Raw genomic sequence first — 18,108 nt, forward strand, 5'->3', positions numbered from 1 at the left:
TGTGTATTTTCTTTGTGCTTTACTTCTCAATCTTTTATTTTTATTTTTTTTCTATGATTTTAAGTGTAATTCTATCTAAGTAGGGCATGGAAGGGTTCAACCGTAAAAAAGATAAGTTTGAAAATGAAAGAAGGTGAAAAACATGTATCTTTTAGTATATACTAACAATTTGACCCGTGTTTTATCGCAAGTTCAATATTTTTTCCACTGGTAAAATAATTGAACATGTTGACTTTTTCAACATGTTTATTTGCATGACAAAAAATTCATAAATGTAAATCATAAAAACTTATGCATGCATTTAGTCAAATAAATCTAGAACCAATTATGTAAATAAATGAAAATTTTTCATTAATGACGGATAAAAAAATAGAAAAATTAAGAGACAAATATAGATCAAAGTATTTAATATCACAACACCGGTTATTTATCTGATTGTGTTTGAAGAATTTAATTATTAAAATCAATTATTTATTGAATCAAGTGATAATAGAAATGACACACGTATAAAATTGATTAAACAGAAGAAAGGAAAGCAATATTGTGCGGGGTTGCATGTAATATAAATATTATCCATAAATAAAATTAATATATATAAAACAAAAAAAAAGATAAACCACGCCACCCTCTTCAATAATTAAATACATACAACACAATAAAAAAATAATTGCTACTTAAAAAAGGTTAGACAAGCCAAAAACATATTAATTAAAAATTTAAATTAAAAATAAAAAAAAACATGTAAAAAAGGTTAGACAAGCCAAAAAAATATTAATTAAAAATAAAAAAAATAAAAAAGGCTATGGGCATGGGCCATCAGGAAAGGGCATGCCCGTGGACCCTTAAATTTTTTTAAAAGTTGAAAGCACGGATGACTCCGCCTTATTTTTTTCTAAGAAAAAAAAATGATGTGTCATTTGAAATTTCCGGGATTCTGACTATTATGGTGATCGAAAAATCAAGGTTTTTTGTTTAAAAAACCTATTTGGACTCAAAACACCACAAAAAAAAAACTTCAAATACCTTAATACACTCATTAATAACCATAAAAAAACATTAAGAAAAAACTAAAATCAACCGAAACAAAAACTCTTTTCAAGTTTAGAACTGGTTGTCTAGGCAATTTCAATGATTAAAAACACTTAAGTGGAACTCCTCTCGCTAGATACAACTAGTTGGTACTAGGATCAACAAGTTTGGTGATCAGAATCATTACAAATGCTGATTTTCTCTCTCTAGTATCGAAACTCAACATGTCCTTCTAACCGGGGACTGAAATATAAGAAAAATTAAGTTTTGAACCAAAATAGAATCTTAAACATTCAAATGGACCTAAATTATTTTATTTGTAGCGATTAAAGACCGGGGTGTATTTTTTGTTCAAACCTCCGAATCATCACTTATAGGAAATTGACCTTCAATTCAGGGTCAATTGCTAAAAGAAAAAGGTTTGATGACTAAAGCATGAAGAGAAAAATACACAGTAAAAGAACATAATATGCGAGCGTGTGAATAGTGCAACACAATGTTATCTCTACGATTAAAACATCACACATTTTAGAGTTTTCCATTATATAATGTTTATGTTAATGTTAGTGTTAATCTCAAAGGGTGTTTGAAAATGTGATAATGATTATAATTGTGAATCAAAAAGTTAATGCTTACATAAAATAAAATAAAATAAAATAAAAACCACATGCGTTAATAAAAGCATATAAGATCTCAAATTAATTTTTAGCCAAGAGAGAAGTGTAAGGAAAAAAAAGAAAAATTACAAAAACAAATTACCAAAGAATGATGATAAAAACAAAAAGAATTGTGTAAATAGACCAAGTATTGATAAGTATCCCAAGTGCAAAAAAATATATATATATCATTTTTTTCATTAAAAAAGTGTTTAGAAAAAAAGAGGAAAAACTAAAAAAATATTATAAAATAATGAAGATAAAAAAATGGTGATGAATAAGCCAAGTTATTTACACTTGTCAAGTAAAATTCTAAGACACCATCTATTTTACATGCTATTTACACTTTAACCCTCTATCTTTCATTTTAACACTTCATTCGAAAAAAATATGAAAATGGATGTTAATTTGGGTTTAGTTGTGTAAAAAAAAGTTCAAGTATCAAATTAGAATTATTTTAAAATTTGACAACTCTAATTCAAAGGGATCTATGAGAGGATGAATAATGAAAAATACTATAGTGCTTTCATGCTTTGGCCACACGACTAGTGTTCGTTAACGATGTAAAACCATCAAAATGAAAATACGTGGGCAATTGCATGTTTAACATTTGGTTGAGGGAGTTTTAGGTTTAATTGCCTCGATGCACTTGTAAATAGAGTCGAGTTTACAGATTTAAGACACTGGATAGAATATTCCTTTTCTTTTCCTCAGAAAATTCTGTAAAATCAAATGTCGTTAACTTGACGTAACTGAGCTGTAAACAAATTCGAGCTGTCTTTATGAAACCAACCTCTCATTTCTCTCCTCTAATGAAAAAGAAAAAAAGAAAAGGTTTTCATTTCATTTTCTTTCGAGGTGAGACATCAACCTCTCGACTTCGGGTCGAGTTGTCGAAACCGAAAAAATTATCGGTACCAAATTAGATGCAAAGGGAGTTGCACGTGGACGCTGGGTTGGACCGATGTCTTTCGTGGCTCTCCACCCCCTCGGTACTGGGCTGTTTCCTTTCGAGCTATCGAGACAGCTCACCTGCGTACTGCCTTAAACCAAGGGTGCTGGGCCCCTCACTTGCGTACTGCCTGGAACTTGGAGCCTCTATTAATGAATTCCATCTTCTTTTTATTTTTATTTTTTTTTATATTAAAAAAATGGTATGAAAATGCTTTCCAACAATTACGCAACCTGAGGATTCTCGAAAAATACAAAATAGCTATTTGTGCCAACAATCGTCCTGTAATTTAAATTCGGTTTTTTCTTAGCTGAAAGTTTTTAGTTTTTAAGAAAATTATATTATTTCACCCGCGGTTCATGACAACTGAATTCTATCTCACCATATTTGAAACGGTCTGAATTAAATTTAATTAAAAAATATTAATAAAATCTTATATTTTAAACCATATTAAATATTAAATTTTAAATTTTAAATAGAACTCAATCTCTAAAAATATTATAAAAATAAATCAACATTACCCCTCGTAATTTACAATTCTAAATAAAAAAATTAGTATTAAAACTATATATTTTTAAAATATTTATCTAGCTTTTTTAAATAAAAAACATTCGAACAAATAAGATAAAGGTAACGAAGGTAATATAAAAAACAAAATAAAATAAATTTTATTTTATTTAAATATATGAATTCAATTTATTTATTTATTATATTTTTTATCATATCAAGAAAAATCTTTAAACACCACTCCAGTCTAGTAGACTTATGCAAATTCAAAAGTCAAAGAAAGATTTTTTAAGAATTTTTTTATTTATATTCAAATTAAATATTAATTTTATTTTTAAAATTTATTTAGAACTATAATTTTTATTTTTATTTTTTTAAAGCTTTTTAATCTATTTAGATGGATTTTTTAAATTTGTTTAAATAGCTGCTCTAAAACGTAAACTACTTGGAGAAAATATTTAGTACTAAAATATGAATTAAAATCTTTGTATGATTTTTTATTTAAAAATCTTATGTTATTGTATTTGCTTTTCTCTACATCAGAGATTTTGTTGTTGTTTTTTTTTTTACAAAAATAATAATCGAAGCTTCACCACGTTTTCACGGGGCCCGAACCTTCCAGCACAAAAGGCCAAAGGCAGTGGCAAGATAGGTAATTTATAAACTCAACAAAGCCTCATTTTCTCACCGTCACCACCTCTCACTCCATTTCACGCACTCGTTATCATTACACGAAGAAACCACTGCAAAAGCACAGAACATCCCAACAGAAACCTCTAACTCTCTCGCTCTCTCTCTCCCCGTCTCTCCGGCATCGGTTTTTTTCGACCGTTGTAAATTTTATTTACCAGGTAACCGTCACTACTTTCCTTTCTTGTTCTTACAACATTTGTTTGGTTCTCCAGAAAATTAATTAAAGAAAATGCTGTACAGTTTCTTGATCATATTCAATGCTCGAAGCTCCAAAATAAATAAAGATTATTATTCTTTTTTATTTTTCTTTAATTTTAAGTTTGAAGAGCAAGTTATTAATGCTAAGCTGAGTTTTGATATAAACTATAAAGCTTGCGTTTTTTTTTTTTTGAGTTCACATTTTGTTTTCTCTAGATTTTTCCGAGGAACCAGACAGGATTTTGTGTGGCATTTTACATTTTTACCCTCGCTCCATTCGTCTCAACCTAAAAACTTCCAATTTTCATCAATAATGAGTTCCATGGCTAGTTTTTAAGTAATGATGGGATTATTGTAATTATTTTAAGAGTTTTTCTTCTTCTTTTCTTATCTATCTATCAAAAAAAAAAAAACTTTTTGTTTGCAACCAGGGAGGGACTTTGTATATTTGCAAGGAAGAAGGAAATAAAGAAAATGGCTGCTTCCCCTTTCATGCATTTCTTAAATTTTCTCGATCGATCATAAATTTGATGATGTTATTATTAATTAACTTGACCAGAAACTAGGAGAGAAAAAAGTTATTAAACAAACAAGTCTATAACAGGATCTTAGTTAATATGTAAGAGGTTTAATTAATTGTTGTTTGGAAACAATGGTGTTTGTTAACTCATTTATGCCATCTCCATTTATGTAAGAGGTTTGATCAATTTTTGTTAATAGATTTTATTATTATTTTTTTGTTTGTGGTGGGATACTGGGATGATTGTAGGAAAGAACATTGTGATCTAGTTTGTTTTAAGAAACGGATGTTGGATGTAACTAAAGGGGTAACTAAAGGGGTTTTACGGTTAATAACATCAATGTTATTAAAAATATTATGTGAGTTACATTTCATCTCTTAGCTGTTATAGCACGAGCATTTTTTCTTGTCTAGCTTACCATGGTTCTGTTATTCAATGTGTTATATTTGGCATTGCAACTCGCCGACTTTTCTGGGAAGTTATCACAGCAAGATTGATTTTCACTCATTTAGGGTAAATTTAGTGCTAATTTGCTCCAAAATATATCAGTACCTACTTCTTATATGGATTTTTCATCTTTTTTTTTCCTTTCTCTCTTTTCCTTCTTTCCATTCATTCTCTGATTGGTACTTCATAGCTTTAATATCACCCACTAGGGCAAGAATACACCCCATCTTATACCATCCTCAAATTTTGAACTTGGAGATTTGGCAAGTTAAGATCTTCTTGGACTTAAACTTCCCCGCAGTGGTGCTTTAAGCAGGTGAATATCTTAGGTGGCACTACAACCTTTGAAGGGGAGGCTATAATCAGGTTTATCAGCATATGGAAGTTCGAGGAGCTTTTAGTTCAGATGGTGGAAAAAGCTATCGTGAATTGACCCCTCTAAGGCTGATCAGGGGAGTTGTATGTTTATTGGTGCTACTTTTGACAGCATTTATGACATTGGTTTATTGCGGCTTTGTGAGTGCTGTTCTGTTGCGACTCGTCAGCATACATCGCAGCAGGAAAGTAACATCCTTTTTCTTTGGCTCTTGGTTAGCTCTGTGGCCTTTTCTCTTTGAAAAGATTAATAAAACCAAAGTAATTTTTTCTGGCGAGATTGTTCCTGATAGGGAACGAGTTTTGCTTATTGCAAACCACAGAACTGAGGTTGATTGGATGTACTTGTGGGACCTTGCATTGCGGAAGGGATGTTTGGGATGCATTAGATATGTCCTTAAGAGCAGTTTGATGAAATTACCTGTATTTGGCTGGGGATTCCACATTTTGGAGTTTATCTCAGTGGAGAGGAAGTGGGAGGTTGACGAATCAAACATACACCAAATGCTTTCAAGTTTTAAGGATCCCAGGGATCCCCTCTGGCTTGCTCTTTTCCCAGAAGGAACAGATTTCACGTAATTTCTTCCTCTCTCCTTTTCCTTTTTTGAATGTTTTGACAAGGCTCTGTGTTCCCCCTCTGGTCAAAGTTATCAACACAGTGCATTAAATTTTTTCAAGACTAGGTGTCCTGCCTTTTATAGGATTTCTTATTTAGCATACTATGGTGCTATCAGTAACGTTCTTGTGCAACTCTCGTCATATTGTTTACATCTTTGAGTTCTTTGATGCAGTGAGCAGAAGTGTATAAGGAGTAAAAAATACGCAGCTGAACATGGGTTGCCTATCCTGAACAATGTGCTGCTACCAAAGACAAAAGGGTTTTATGCTTGCATGGAAGATTTGAGGGGTTCATTGGATGCAGGTAACTATTTTTTCTTCTATGCTTTACTGCTAATATTGGTCTCTGCAGCTCTTTTATGCTTCTTAAAACTTGAAAGTACTCCTTTGATTAAGGTATATATAGAAAAATTAACAGAGAGAAAAATTAGGAAACAATCTTTAGGAGGAGAATGAAAGGCATTTGAATCCAAAATGTACCTGTATATTTTTTTTCCTGTGTTCTTAATCAGCCTGCAAGGATAAGATGATGTTGTCTCATTTATATTTGTTGTTTATAGAAGAAATAAATGTATCTGAGCTCCCATAGTATAAAACTTGAAGGCTGAGCTTGTTCAGGTACTGGTAATTCCCTGGTTGGCTGAATAGCTAGTCACTTACAGGGATGTGATATTACACCTCTTGATTTTACTTCGAAACTCTTAGATCATTATAGATCTTTTCTCTCTGTTTATAGTCTACTTGTTTGTCTTGTACTCATTGCAGTTTATGACGTGACCATTGGCTACAAACCTCGATGCCCATCTTTGTTGGACAATGTCTTTGGGGTGAACCCTTCAGAAGTTCATATTCATGTCAGGCGAATAGCCCTTGGTGAAATCCCAACATCCGAGAAGGAGGTTTCTGCATGGTTGACGAATACATTCCAGCTGAAGGACCAATTACTTTCTGATTTTTATTTGCAAGGCCATTTTCCTCATCAAGGAACTGAAGGGGATCTTTCAACAGTGAAGTGTCTTGTAAATTTTGTGGCCTTAATGATGTTGATTAGCACATTTACATTTTTCACTATCTTTTCATCAGTTTGGTTCAAAATTTATGTATCTTTAGTGTGTTGTTACCTGTCATCTGCAACCTACTTCAATGTTCGTCCGAAGCCACTGCTATAAGGTGGCATAGAACATCAATTGCAGGTTAATTCAATTTCATACATTCGTCTTCTAAGTTTTGGTTGCTAGAGCTTCACTTATGACCCTTCAAATTATTAAGTGCCTCGTGAAGTTCCAGGTTTAGAAAAGATATCCGACGTTTCAAGGGCGTTTATTTTCCTATTTCAGGTGAGTGGTGTAGCAAGGCTTAAAAAGCCAGTTGCCTTTTGTATAGATCTTCAAAATTGCGCGCACGCGCGCACGGAGAAGGATGCTGTAAGCCTCTGCTCATATTGGGTAGCTTAATCTCATGTTATGCCTAGAAATATTTATTGGTACTGGCTTTCAAGTTCACGTCACATAGCAGAATGCCACCTTTGTGTGGAGTCTGTTCTCCACTTTCGTGCGGTGATGCATCTTGATTTGCCACCTCAAAAACTTCCAGTGCGCTAGCCACCATGACATTAGAGCTGGGGTGATGTTGGATGGGTTTTATGCAGTCAAAAGGAGTTGGTGGTGATTAAAGAAAACTCACCCAGGAAAGAAAACAAAATTTTACGCTGACCAGTTCATTTGCCATTTAAGAATCCATACCTACTTCTGATTGACTTGAATTTCCTCTTAAGATGACCTATTCACACGTTGGAGGAAGTCTGATTGATCATATGAAGAATTTTCATCGCTCCCTAATTTTATTCCTTCCCATTCGTTCAAATCACAACGCATGCCCTTTTCCATTTCTTAAGATAGAAGTATCTTTGCCTTGTACTTTGCCTTGTTATTTTTACTCTTGTATGAATCTTCTAATGTGTGATGACTTTCCAAGTTAGAAGTGAATTTCACCAGAAATTTCCAGTCAATTACACAAGTCCCGCCTTTGTTAATGATGGGAGAGTTGTACGCCAAGTGTTGCAAACTTGCATGAATTTTTTGTTACATGAACGGACTCCGTGCGGTCTAATCTGATAGTATCTAGAAAGAAATATCACTCCAACACAGAAATTTCAGCATTGTCAGGTTCTAGAGAGTTGTGTGAACATACTTTCTACAGGGGAATTGCGAGGAAAAGCCGAAAAAAAAAAGGAGGGGTGACTAAACTCAATGGGTAGCCCAAGAATGTCTTGTGTATTGAAGTTATTGAAACCTTCAAAGCAGAAAGAGAGGTTCTGAACTGGACAACAGCTACCAGTCAAACATTTTGAATAAGCTTGGCTCATTGCCATCGTCACTGTTTAACAGATAGGGGACCAACTTGTCGTTCCACTTCGAGCAAGAAACAGGTATACATTGAACGTAGAAATCAATGGTCACAATGAAAATAATTAATGAACATGAACTAATATTTGCCAGAATGGAAACTAATAAAATGTTGCTGCCTAAACATCAATGGCAGTCAAGTTATTACTTGAGAACATTAATGAAATCGCAATAATCAATCATACAAACTAGAAAATGGGTATTTTATAATTATCACAGAACACAATTAAGAATCAGATATATCTCAGAATATCAACAACTATCCAGTTGAAAGTATCAAGAATCATTATCCTTCTAGTTTTGGGGATTTTTAATGATCCGTTGCAGAACCACAGTCCGAGCCCTTCTGATATCACGGCTGCATGTATCAGCCTGTAATCCCAAATCCTCGACATTCTTCATGAACACCCCCAGCTTCTTCTTGATCTCCTCTATTGCAAGCTTCACAGCATCATGCTCAATTGCAAAGTCAGTTGTTTGCATTAGCGCTTCAATCTCAATCTCCAGGCGATTAATTAGAACCCGAATGGTGTCAAGGTCCTTTATGGCCACATAAGTACCAACTTGCATTGTGCTAATCACCTCCTTCTGTCCCTTCAATGCATTTTCATAATTCTTCCACATAGAATCAATCCACTTCCCCATTGAGCCTAATGGGATTGATGATGCTGCAGCAAGAGCAGCAGCAACAGGAGGGGCAGCCATGGCTGCAGCAACAACTGAGCAAATCAATACAGTAGCAAAAGTAGCTACAAATATTATACTTGAAACCTTCCTCCAAGCATGAATGCACTTGAGCTTCTTGTCAAGCTTATTCTTCCTAAGTTGTAGCTTCTCAAGCATCGTTATCTGCTGCCTGTACACAGATTGAAAGATTTGAAAGAATTCCTCCGTGAAAGGATCACCTGCTGCCTTGAAACTCTTCAGTTCCTCCAAGGTCTTCACATACTTACTCCCTCCTGCCTCACTTTCCTCTTCGAATTGCTGAAGCGCGACAAGAATCAGCAATTGGCTATCGCGGGCACGCTTTAGGCACTTCTCCAATGCAGCGCAGAAATCTAGAGTCTGCAAGCTATTCTCAAAATACTCCTCAACAAGCTCAAACAATTCTTGATTCTTCCATATGTCTCTCTTGCACTCCAAGATAACCTTAACAACCTCTTGGTTCATCTCCAACAAGCATTCTGTGACTTCCTTCAAGGAATCAAAAGAAAGTGCACGGACCTCAACACCGACAGCAAGAGTATTGATGACATGATTGGTCCGAGCTTGGAGGGTGGTGTCAAAGGACTGCAAGTCCTTGTCAAGCAGGCAAGCAGCCTCGTAAGAGCTCAATCCAGTCGTGTATTGTAAATTGTTGTTGAGATTGATAGAAGAAGATGATGCTTCAGCTGGCCTCTTGCTCACATGACCTCCCATAGCCTCAATTCAAATCTAAACAAAGCAAGAATTAAACACAAACCTGATTCAATTTAGTCCCTTCTTGCAACTTCCCTTTCTCCTAACAATAATGAAAACTACTATACCTCTCTGCAAAGAGAAGATCCTACCCCAGCAAAGTTATTATATATAAAGAAACAAAGACTTGCCACCAAATTACCAACAAAGAGTTGCAAGCTTTATACAACCATAGATAATCAAAGTCGACTAAAAAGTATCATAGACCACTACAAACTTCTTAAAGAGAGCTAGATTCTCAAGGCTCTGAAACTGACCAAGTAAAACAAAAACCAGATAAGAAAGAACTACAAGTTAATTTAAGCCTTTGAACCCGTTGTCGACAAATCAAAGTAGAATATCTTTGAATCAACAGGGGCCAGTTATTGATTTGACAAAAAGGTAATGGGTTTTTCTTTTTAAGCAAGCAAACTAATAACATAAAGCAAAAGAGAAGAAAACTAAATTAGCTTAAAGAGAAGTAGAGGTGATTGAAGAATGAAGAAGCTTAAAGAGAATTAAAACCATCAAGGACCAAGAAATAAGGAAGAGGGGTGGCTAAGCTAGCGGTGTGTATTGTGGTGGATTATAGCTCTGAAAGATTTTAGCATAGCTTGCACGCATGGCATTATAAGAAATTGGGTCATGGAAAACGCGGGAAGCAATGTTCTCTCCAGCTTTATCTCTTCCTGGTAAGCTCCTTACAGTTTTCACGCGCAAAGCAACGGTTACCGAAGAAAAGAGAGACCTGTAGTTGACTCAAGAGTTATTTCATATCTAATTTTTTAATTGAAAAGGTTCCAAATGTAATCAATGCCACTCATGTGAATTAAGTTAGGCCGTGACAAGGATACAAGTTAAGAGTTAGATGCTCCAATTTTGCAAAATGACCAAATTGCCTATTTTGTTGGCTTTTGTGTTTTAGATTTTGAGGTACTGTTTAGAAATTATTTTAAAATGATATTTTATTAAATTTTGAAACTTTTTTAGTTTTAAATGCAATCCTAAACTAACCATTTCTGTTTTCTTAATCCATTATATTTAAAAAGTAAAAAATAAAACCAGAAGTGTGTGTACATGATTTGATACCATCCTTGACCTTTAAGTTTCGAGGCATTAAAATCACATGCTTTATTTATGATTTAACTCTATTAGTTTTCTGTCGTTGATTTAACGCTCCTAAGAATATTGATCCCTAAGAATTTTGCTTTCAAAATAATCTTCTGTTATATATATATATATATATATATATATATATATATATATATATTTGTGACACATGAGATAACAAGAGAATTAAACAGTTTGTGTAAGAATTTTGATCAAATGGGAGCCAGAACCTAGTTGATTAAAGAAAAAGCCTATCTTAACCATCTAGTAGGTAGTTTAATGATAAAAAATTGAGATCAAGAGGATTGATCCTTTTATGGTTGCTAATATGATAATCATTGAAGGCTTACATGATTGTTAATTTTAGGATTCGTGGGATTAGTCGAGGTACATGCAAGTTGCTCGGACACCCACATTAATAATAATAATAATAAAAAAAAGAAGGAAGAAGCCAATCTTCTTCTTCTTTCAATCAATATTTTTCTTGGCCATTTTGACAATGTAAAATGTGACGCTTTACTTGACCTGGACTAACTGTATATGGTAAGACACCAGAACATTGAAATTATGAAATATATCAATCGTTAATTAAGCATACAAAATATTTATTTATGATAAATCGATGCCGGCCCGGCCCCATGTTCTGTTCATGGCGCGCAGGGAACCTTTTTTGAATCTTGCAAGTAGCCATTAATAGATATCAGAATCTTATGGTTTTAATTGCAGAATGAAGATGAGATTAATGATCGACAAGAAATTTAAAATAATACCTGATTTTAATTTGTTCTTGAAAACACAAGCAACCTCTGTAAAGCTGTGCTTCGATGTTGGATTACAAGGAAAAGAGCTGCTCTAGCTAGGTAGTTAGTTGAATTAATGCCTGGCAGCTCTATCAGACTACCTATTTATACTGAATCCTAAGCCTCGTCAGATCTTAGCTCGTGACTTGTGAACCAAGAAATTCCATATTTCTAGAACTGCATAGAAGATATTTGAAGAAATATATACAATAAGACAAGCAGTTATTGGTTTCATTTTTTCCCTTTAATTTATTTTAAAAACAACGTTGTTTTCTAACCGTTTGATGCTCTCCTGTTGTCTACCGTGGGTGGCGTGTGTAAACAATATTGCTTAGAAACAAAATCTGATTCCATTCATAAACAATATGTTTCTTTGAAAACCAAATTGAATAAAATAAATAATTAATATCATTTTAATTTAATATCTCTTTTTTCTGACGAAAAGAAATTACAGATTCTTATTTTCCTAATCGGACTCGTTTGAATGCTCGGATTTCATGATCGTATGGCCAACACCTTTATCTTCGGTTTTTTTTCCAGGTAAAAAATGAAGAGAATAAACTCATCTCGTAATGGCTTAGACCGTAAATTACGCCAAAAGCAGGGAAGTTATTGATGGAGAGGATCGTCGCAGGAGCCGAATTAAAAGAGAAATGGTTTTCTGGTGACAACTCTCGAGAAGACGCGTCACACGGTGACAAGTGTATGTTAAGCATTGGTTACCGCCTTTTTGAAACTTTGAAAATGGTTTCACGCCACGTCTCCACAGATTCTTGAAGTCACGTGCCTAGCGACTCCTTGTTGCTTTCCTTGACAAGACACCTGACATTATAATTTTTTCATTTTTGTTTTTTTATCACACTAATATTACATCCTCTGCATGTCTATCATAGTATCGAACAAGTATATAACTAGCAGTTGTTGATAAGGAAGCAATTGATTGCTTGACTTATTACGGGGTTTGTAAATGTTGATAATTTTTTTAAGTAGTTTTATTTGAAAAAATATTAAAAAAATATTTTTTTTATTTTTTAAAAATATTTTTTATATCTATGTATCAAAACAATATAAAAAAATTAATAAAATTAAATAAAAAATAAATTTTAATAAAACATAAGTTGAACCGTCCAATCAAATAATCCTTAAATCATCATAGCTTCTTGAACTATGTTTGGTTTTGAATTCTATATATATATATATATATATTAAGCCTGTGTCGAGGAGTATCTTTTTAAAATTATCAAATAGATATAAATTAACTTGAAAATAAAACTATTATTAAAAAAATAATTTTAAAAAAAGTTCAAGATCATTAAGAAATTAATAATGAAAATCATTAAAAACTCATCTCAAATTAAAAATCTCATTCGCTTTATTTTGGAAAAATATTGATTACAATAAGCTACAAGTCTAGAGTTTTACATTGTAAATAACAAGCACCAAAAGCAATATAATTTATATGATCAAGTGTAATCTTCTCACCTTGCAATTTTTATTTTTTATTTTTTTTCATCAAGGAAAACACACAAGTGATGGGTCACGGGTGTATATATTGAGATGATGTAACATAAATATAGAATACTATTAATTTATTCAATCTCAATGAACTTCATTTTCTCTACTTTTTTCGAGTATATATGATTATTATTAATCATTGTTTTCTTAAGATTTAAAAACAGTGAAAATTTAGTTCTAAATTATCACGCATCGAGTTTACATTCTAGCTAGTGACTAATTGAGTTTTAGAAGATATTGATCATCGATCTGCACTCGAAATGAAAAAATTACCAGTTTTAATTCTTCTTTTATGGCAATCTCCCTTTGATTATTAGTTTCGAATCAAGATGACTATTATCAAATTAAATTTGTTTAATATTTTAACCACCATCTTTCAAAAAAATTTAAGTGTCAAAGTCACTGAATGAGTAAATTGTCAATCCCTAAAACAGATTATGTATTATACTTTATCTGTTGGGTTATGAACGGGCATTTTCTAGAGGTTTTTATTGTATTAATCTACTATTATATAATTTTTGTTAAAGATATAGACTCAGGGGTGGTTCCAGGGCTGATGATTTCAAAGTAGACTCCCCATTCATTATTTATTAGATAGAAAAGATCACCAAGATTTCATGATCCGCGGCCTTATTTCAATCAATAATAGATCTCGGATAGAATCGGTATCAATATCGATTCGTTCCAAAATCTCTTATTGAATTGTTCATTCAATGAGCATTCTCAATATTATGCTTTAAAGAGAATCCGAACCTCCACGCTTTTTAGCATGAGATTTTGAGTCTTGCGTGTTTACTATTTCACCACCAAAAAAATGAATTGTATTCCATGAATATAACATCTATCTAGTGTGATGTATGAAATATTAACTTCTTTTCTTTTTAAATGATTTACGGCTTAATTAATTGATATTAATGTTGCTTTCTTTCTCTGGGAGAGGTTTCAGTTCAAATCTCTTATTTATAACATAAAAAAAAAAACTTGCTTTTATTAATTTGATGATTAAGATCCCTTCCCGAGTGATTCTATAAATGCACTTTTTATATATATCGACATGCTTTATTAATTTTTTTTTAATAAATTCTCCTAGATAATGGTGGATTTATATACTTAAAAATTAATCAAATATATACACAAAAATATATACCTAGTCATTATCCCAGCCCTTGAAGTTTTTTGTTATTATTATTGTTAACTTCATTAAAAGAGGACTTGTAAAAAAAGATTGTAGCTAATGACCAATGAGTGATAAAAATTATAAAGTACTGCGTGGTGATAGTAGCGTGCAAAAAGCTCATTAATTAACACTTTAATGTGGACTCCTGATGCTATAAATATGAATTATTAATATTGTGTTTGAAATCCCCTTAATCAGATTGATCAATATTTCGATGTTTCAATAAAATATAACCATTATTCAATAATTGAATTTTAAATATTTAAAATAATACAAAAATAAATTAGATCATACTAAGAATAATAATTTAATATTAAAACTAGCTTTTCTAAAATAATCATATCTCATATGGAGAAATATTTAAAGAAATAAAATGAGGGTGATGATATATTAGAAAAGAAAAATTAATTTTTTCAAACATATAAACTAAATTTATTTATCAATGAAATTTGAATTCAATCACGTAGAATTAGTTTCAAACATATATACTCAAATTAAGTACTCCAGAAAAGAGAATTATAGGTGGGCATCAAATGCAAAAGTTTCACCTTTTTAAATACAAAATATTTATAATCTCTGGATTCCATTAAAACACAGTGATGTGCATGCACTTCAACGAAGTCCGTGCCAAGCACAGCCCAGAGATAAGGTCACACATTAGCATAAGAGAATTGCTGATAGACGGAGAATCAATCAATCTCTTCCACTGGTTAATTTCTATTATATTAAATCCTTTTGGAGATCTTCTAGCCATTTTGCAAAGGTAAATTAAACCTCGCAAACGTCGAGAAGTACTGCCCACCAAATCAACGTCTACAACATTTGCGCATGTTTATTCATGATCCTTGACCATCACTAAGCTGTCATTAATAATAGATGGAAGTGTACGTGAACATGCATGAAACATGCTTTGGACGCAATAATGGAAGTGCAGAGACAGCCGAAGTGTACATTAATCAAGATAAACAGCTAGCCCACTTGTTAGCAAGTTGTAATATAAATCTGATATTTCAATATATATATATATATATATATATATATATATATATATATATATAGAGAGAGAGAGAGAGAGAGAGAGAGAGAGGGGGTACTGTTGCAACTTTACACAGAAGTTTGGGCATGGACAAATTTAAATCAAAGCAGCAGCTTGAAATTGGAGCATTGTGTATGAACAGATGGTGAGCTCAGCATTGCAACACCTACAGTGCAAAATTATAACTAACATCCCACTATAAGACCAGGGCGAATTTATAGATAAAAAGAGTAAAAAGCGTTGTGCATTATGGATCGGCTCAACATATGATGCCTGTGTCACAGAATGCTACAGAGGCGCGCTATGTGGGGCGGTTACGTACGTTGCTTCAACTTGGGGGCTAGGGCTGTATGTTGAGAGCAGGGGATTGCTAAGTTGTGAGCTACTGCTATCATTTTCTTGTAAAGTACAATTAACGGAGACATCATCGATCAATATCACGATTAATGGGAGTTTGAATTAAAAGTTACCCAAAATATTCGATGACTTGACTACCAAGAAACATGTGGACCATCACAAACATGCCTGGTGTTCATTGCCAATCAACTTTTACCCTCGTGGATAAATGCTCTTGAGTCTTTGCACCTTGTTTTTCTTCCTCCATTGACAATTTAATCACAAATATTGACAAGATATAATTCGCGAATAGCTAAGTATTTTTTGAGTAATTATTATATTTGAATAATAAATAATAGTAAAGTAATGAATATACATAAAGGTATCCAAAACTGATAATTAATGGATATTTAAATTTATTTACATGATAGGCAATAAATATGATATAATACCAAGAAATCTAATCCATAAAAACTGATTGTCTGCTAGCTCCTCTCAGAGAAAGTAAATAGAGACAAGATAGAAAGAAAAACCGGAAAGCATATATATATATTCAATGGATTCTTATTGCCTTGCTTTATCTTATCTCCCAGTACACGTATGCAAAATCTAGTCACGAGAATGTTGAGGGGGCAAATGTGACCATCTGAATCATGGAATTTGATGAACATGCATGTCCAAATTAACACCAAAAAAAACCTTCAAGAATTTACATTTGAAGTATTTTTTAGATATTTACGTACGGGCAATGCTAAATTTATTAATAATTTTGTTGTTCACACTATTTAGTTTTTTTTTTAAATAAGTAATTTATTTTTTATTAATGTTTATTATATTTTAGTTTAATGTACTGTCTTCTTTAATGATCGATGACATAAAGAGATTAATTAACGATGGTCATTTTAAAATAAGCAGGAACTAAAACCCACCCTGTACATGTGCGCGCACGCAATAAAAACATCAAAACATGCGTTTCTTACAATTTAATCTGTGAAGTGCTTGGAAAATTAATGTTTTTTTTTTCTTTCTTTCCTCTGCGCGGAGTACTCTTCAGGCCAATTTTTGTTAGGATGTTCTTATGTACCATATTCTTTGATCCTGATCAGCCTGTACACTTAATCACGGCCTTCTTTGCTTGTTTGTAATCCCTGACACCATTGCTGTCTATTTTGGGATGACATTAGAATGAATAATAATAATAATAATAGTTCACATGATCAAAACCTATATCTAAATGGACACGAGAGTCGTGTCCAGTATTATAGAAGGCTAGCTGGTCCTGGCTGTTTTCTGTATTCATATAGATGGTGAGCAATGGCTACGCATCATCGTCACATGCATGCATGTTTGCACAAAGCCATTTCATAAACTACAAGAAGAACTCAGCTAGATGTACAAAATTTCCACTAAAATCCAATAAGCTTTTTCGCCACCGAATACCAATGAGCACCCGTGACCCAGATGGACCATAGTATTGCGAATCCGCCAGCTCCGTGATTTTAAGGTCCCAGCCTTGTTAAATCTGTGCCCAATGACCCCAATGCCATTTATTTTCGTATCTTCATTGCTATATAAGTCCTAACGTACCATTGGCTCTCTTCACAACTCCACAAAACAAGAGACAAGAAAGAGATCAGTAGCTTGTCGACATTTTGAGAGTTATGGAGGCACGCACAAAGAAGCTTGTCGTTGTGGCATTGGTCATGGCCTTCGCCCTGGTGTCCAACCCCATTGCGGCAAAAGGACAGGTCACCTTATGCGGCATGACCAAAGAGGGTTTTGCTTCATGTAAGCCATCAGTGCAGACAGGTGTTAACCCTCTTCCACCATCATATTCATGCTGCTCGGCTTTAGAGAAAGCTGACTTGAGCTGCCTTTGCTTTTTCAAGAAAAACTACCCTAAAATGCTAACTGACAATAATATAGATCCCAACTTGGCAATGCAGCTTCCGGCGAAGTGCAACATGGCGGGGTCTTTCAGTTGCAAATAAAATGCGCTGAACAGTACTGTAACTGGTGCCGCATGCATGCTTGGTTAATATGTTTTGTTGTTTTCCCTGATCAATCTGCTTTTCTTTGTTTGCGTTGTTTTGGGTATGACCAGCCCGATTATGTTTAGTTGTCGTTGTTATGTTATCTCTGATTTTTTTCAAGTTAATTATGATCATGTATGCGTTCGTGTAATGGGAAAATTAATCATGTCCTTATTATTATCGAATTGGTTGTATTTTCTTTTCACAAAGTTTGTGCTTAACAACATTAATAATCTGTTATGGCTTGTGAGGCAATTTTCCAT

The 18,108-nt window shown here is 33.2% G+C and overlaps 2 protein-coding genes across 5 annotated transcripts; one reads left to right on the forward strand and one right to left on the reverse strand.

Moving 5' to 3' along the window:
* The first annotated feature begins 3,829 nt into the window (after nt 1-3,829).
* On the forward strand, nt 3,830-8,012 carry LOC7456394 (probable 1-acyl-sn-glycerol-3-phosphate acyltransferase 5). Of its 4 annotated transcripts, XM_052449873.1 has the most exons (5): nt 3,830-3,995; nt 5,320-5,953; nt 6,170-6,300; nt 6,762-7,189; nt 7,334-8,012. In XM_052449873.1, the coding sequence occupies exons 2-4, from the start codon at nt 5,382-5,384 to the stop codon at nt 7,163-7,165; spliced, it is 1,107 nt and encodes a 368-aa protein (XP_052305833.1). In that variant the 5' UTR covers nt 3,830-3,995; nt 5,320-5,381; the 3' UTR covers nt 7,166-7,189; nt 7,334-8,012. The 4 variants fall into 4 exon arrangements, with proteins under 4 accessions (XP_052305833.1, XP_024463807.1, XP_002313814.1 ...); XM_024608039.2 differs by lacking the exon at nt 7,334-8,012 and having other exon boundaries at nt 5,305-5,953; nt 6,762-7,220; XM_002313778.4 differs by lacking the exon at nt 7,334-8,012 and having other exon boundaries at nt 6,762-7,220.
* A 491-nt stretch (nt 8,013-8,503) lies between these two features.
* LOC127903947 (UPF0496 protein At4g34320-like) lies at nt 8,504-11,843 on the reverse strand. Its single transcript, XM_052449853.1, has 2 exons — nt 11,719-11,843; nt 8,504-9,835 (listed from the first exon to the last, which is right to left on the reverse strand). Exon 2 carries the CDS (start codon nt 9,818-9,820, stop codon nt 8,696-8,698), a length of 1,125 nt encoding a protein of 374 aa, XP_052305813.1. The 5' UTR covers nt 9,821-9,835; nt 11,719-11,843; the 3' UTR covers nt 8,504-8,695.
* Nucleotides 11,844-18,108: the final 6,265 nt, after the last annotated feature.

This window comes from Populus trichocarpa, unplaced genomic scaffold (genome assembly GCF_000002775.5).
Source record: "Populus trichocarpa isolate Nisqually-1 unplaced genomic scaffold, P.trichocarpa_v4.1 scaffold_502, whole genome shotgun sequence".
Classification (NCBI taxonomy): Eukaryota; Viridiplantae; Streptophyta; class Magnoliopsida; order Malpighiales; family Salicaceae; genus Populus; species Populus trichocarpa.

Bases quoted from the DNA above. Each gene is read 5' to 3' on its own strand.
- LOC7456394 (XM_052449873.1), top strand. From the start codon at position 5,382: ATGGAAGTTCGAGGAGCTTTTAGTTCAGATGGTGGAAAAAGCTATCGT. The intron at 5,954-6,169 runs GTAATTTCTTCC...TCTTTGATGCAG, and splicing joins CCAGAAGGAACAGATTTCAC to TGAGCAGAAGTGTATAAGGA. The intron at 6,301-6,761 runs GTAACTATTTTT...TACTCATTGCAG, and splicing joins GAGGGGTTCATTGGATGCAG to TTTATGACGTGACCATTGGC.
- LOC127903947 (XM_052449853.1), bottom strand. From the start codon at position 9,820: ATGGGAGGTCATGTGAGCAAGAGGCCAGCTGAAGCATCATCTTCTTCT.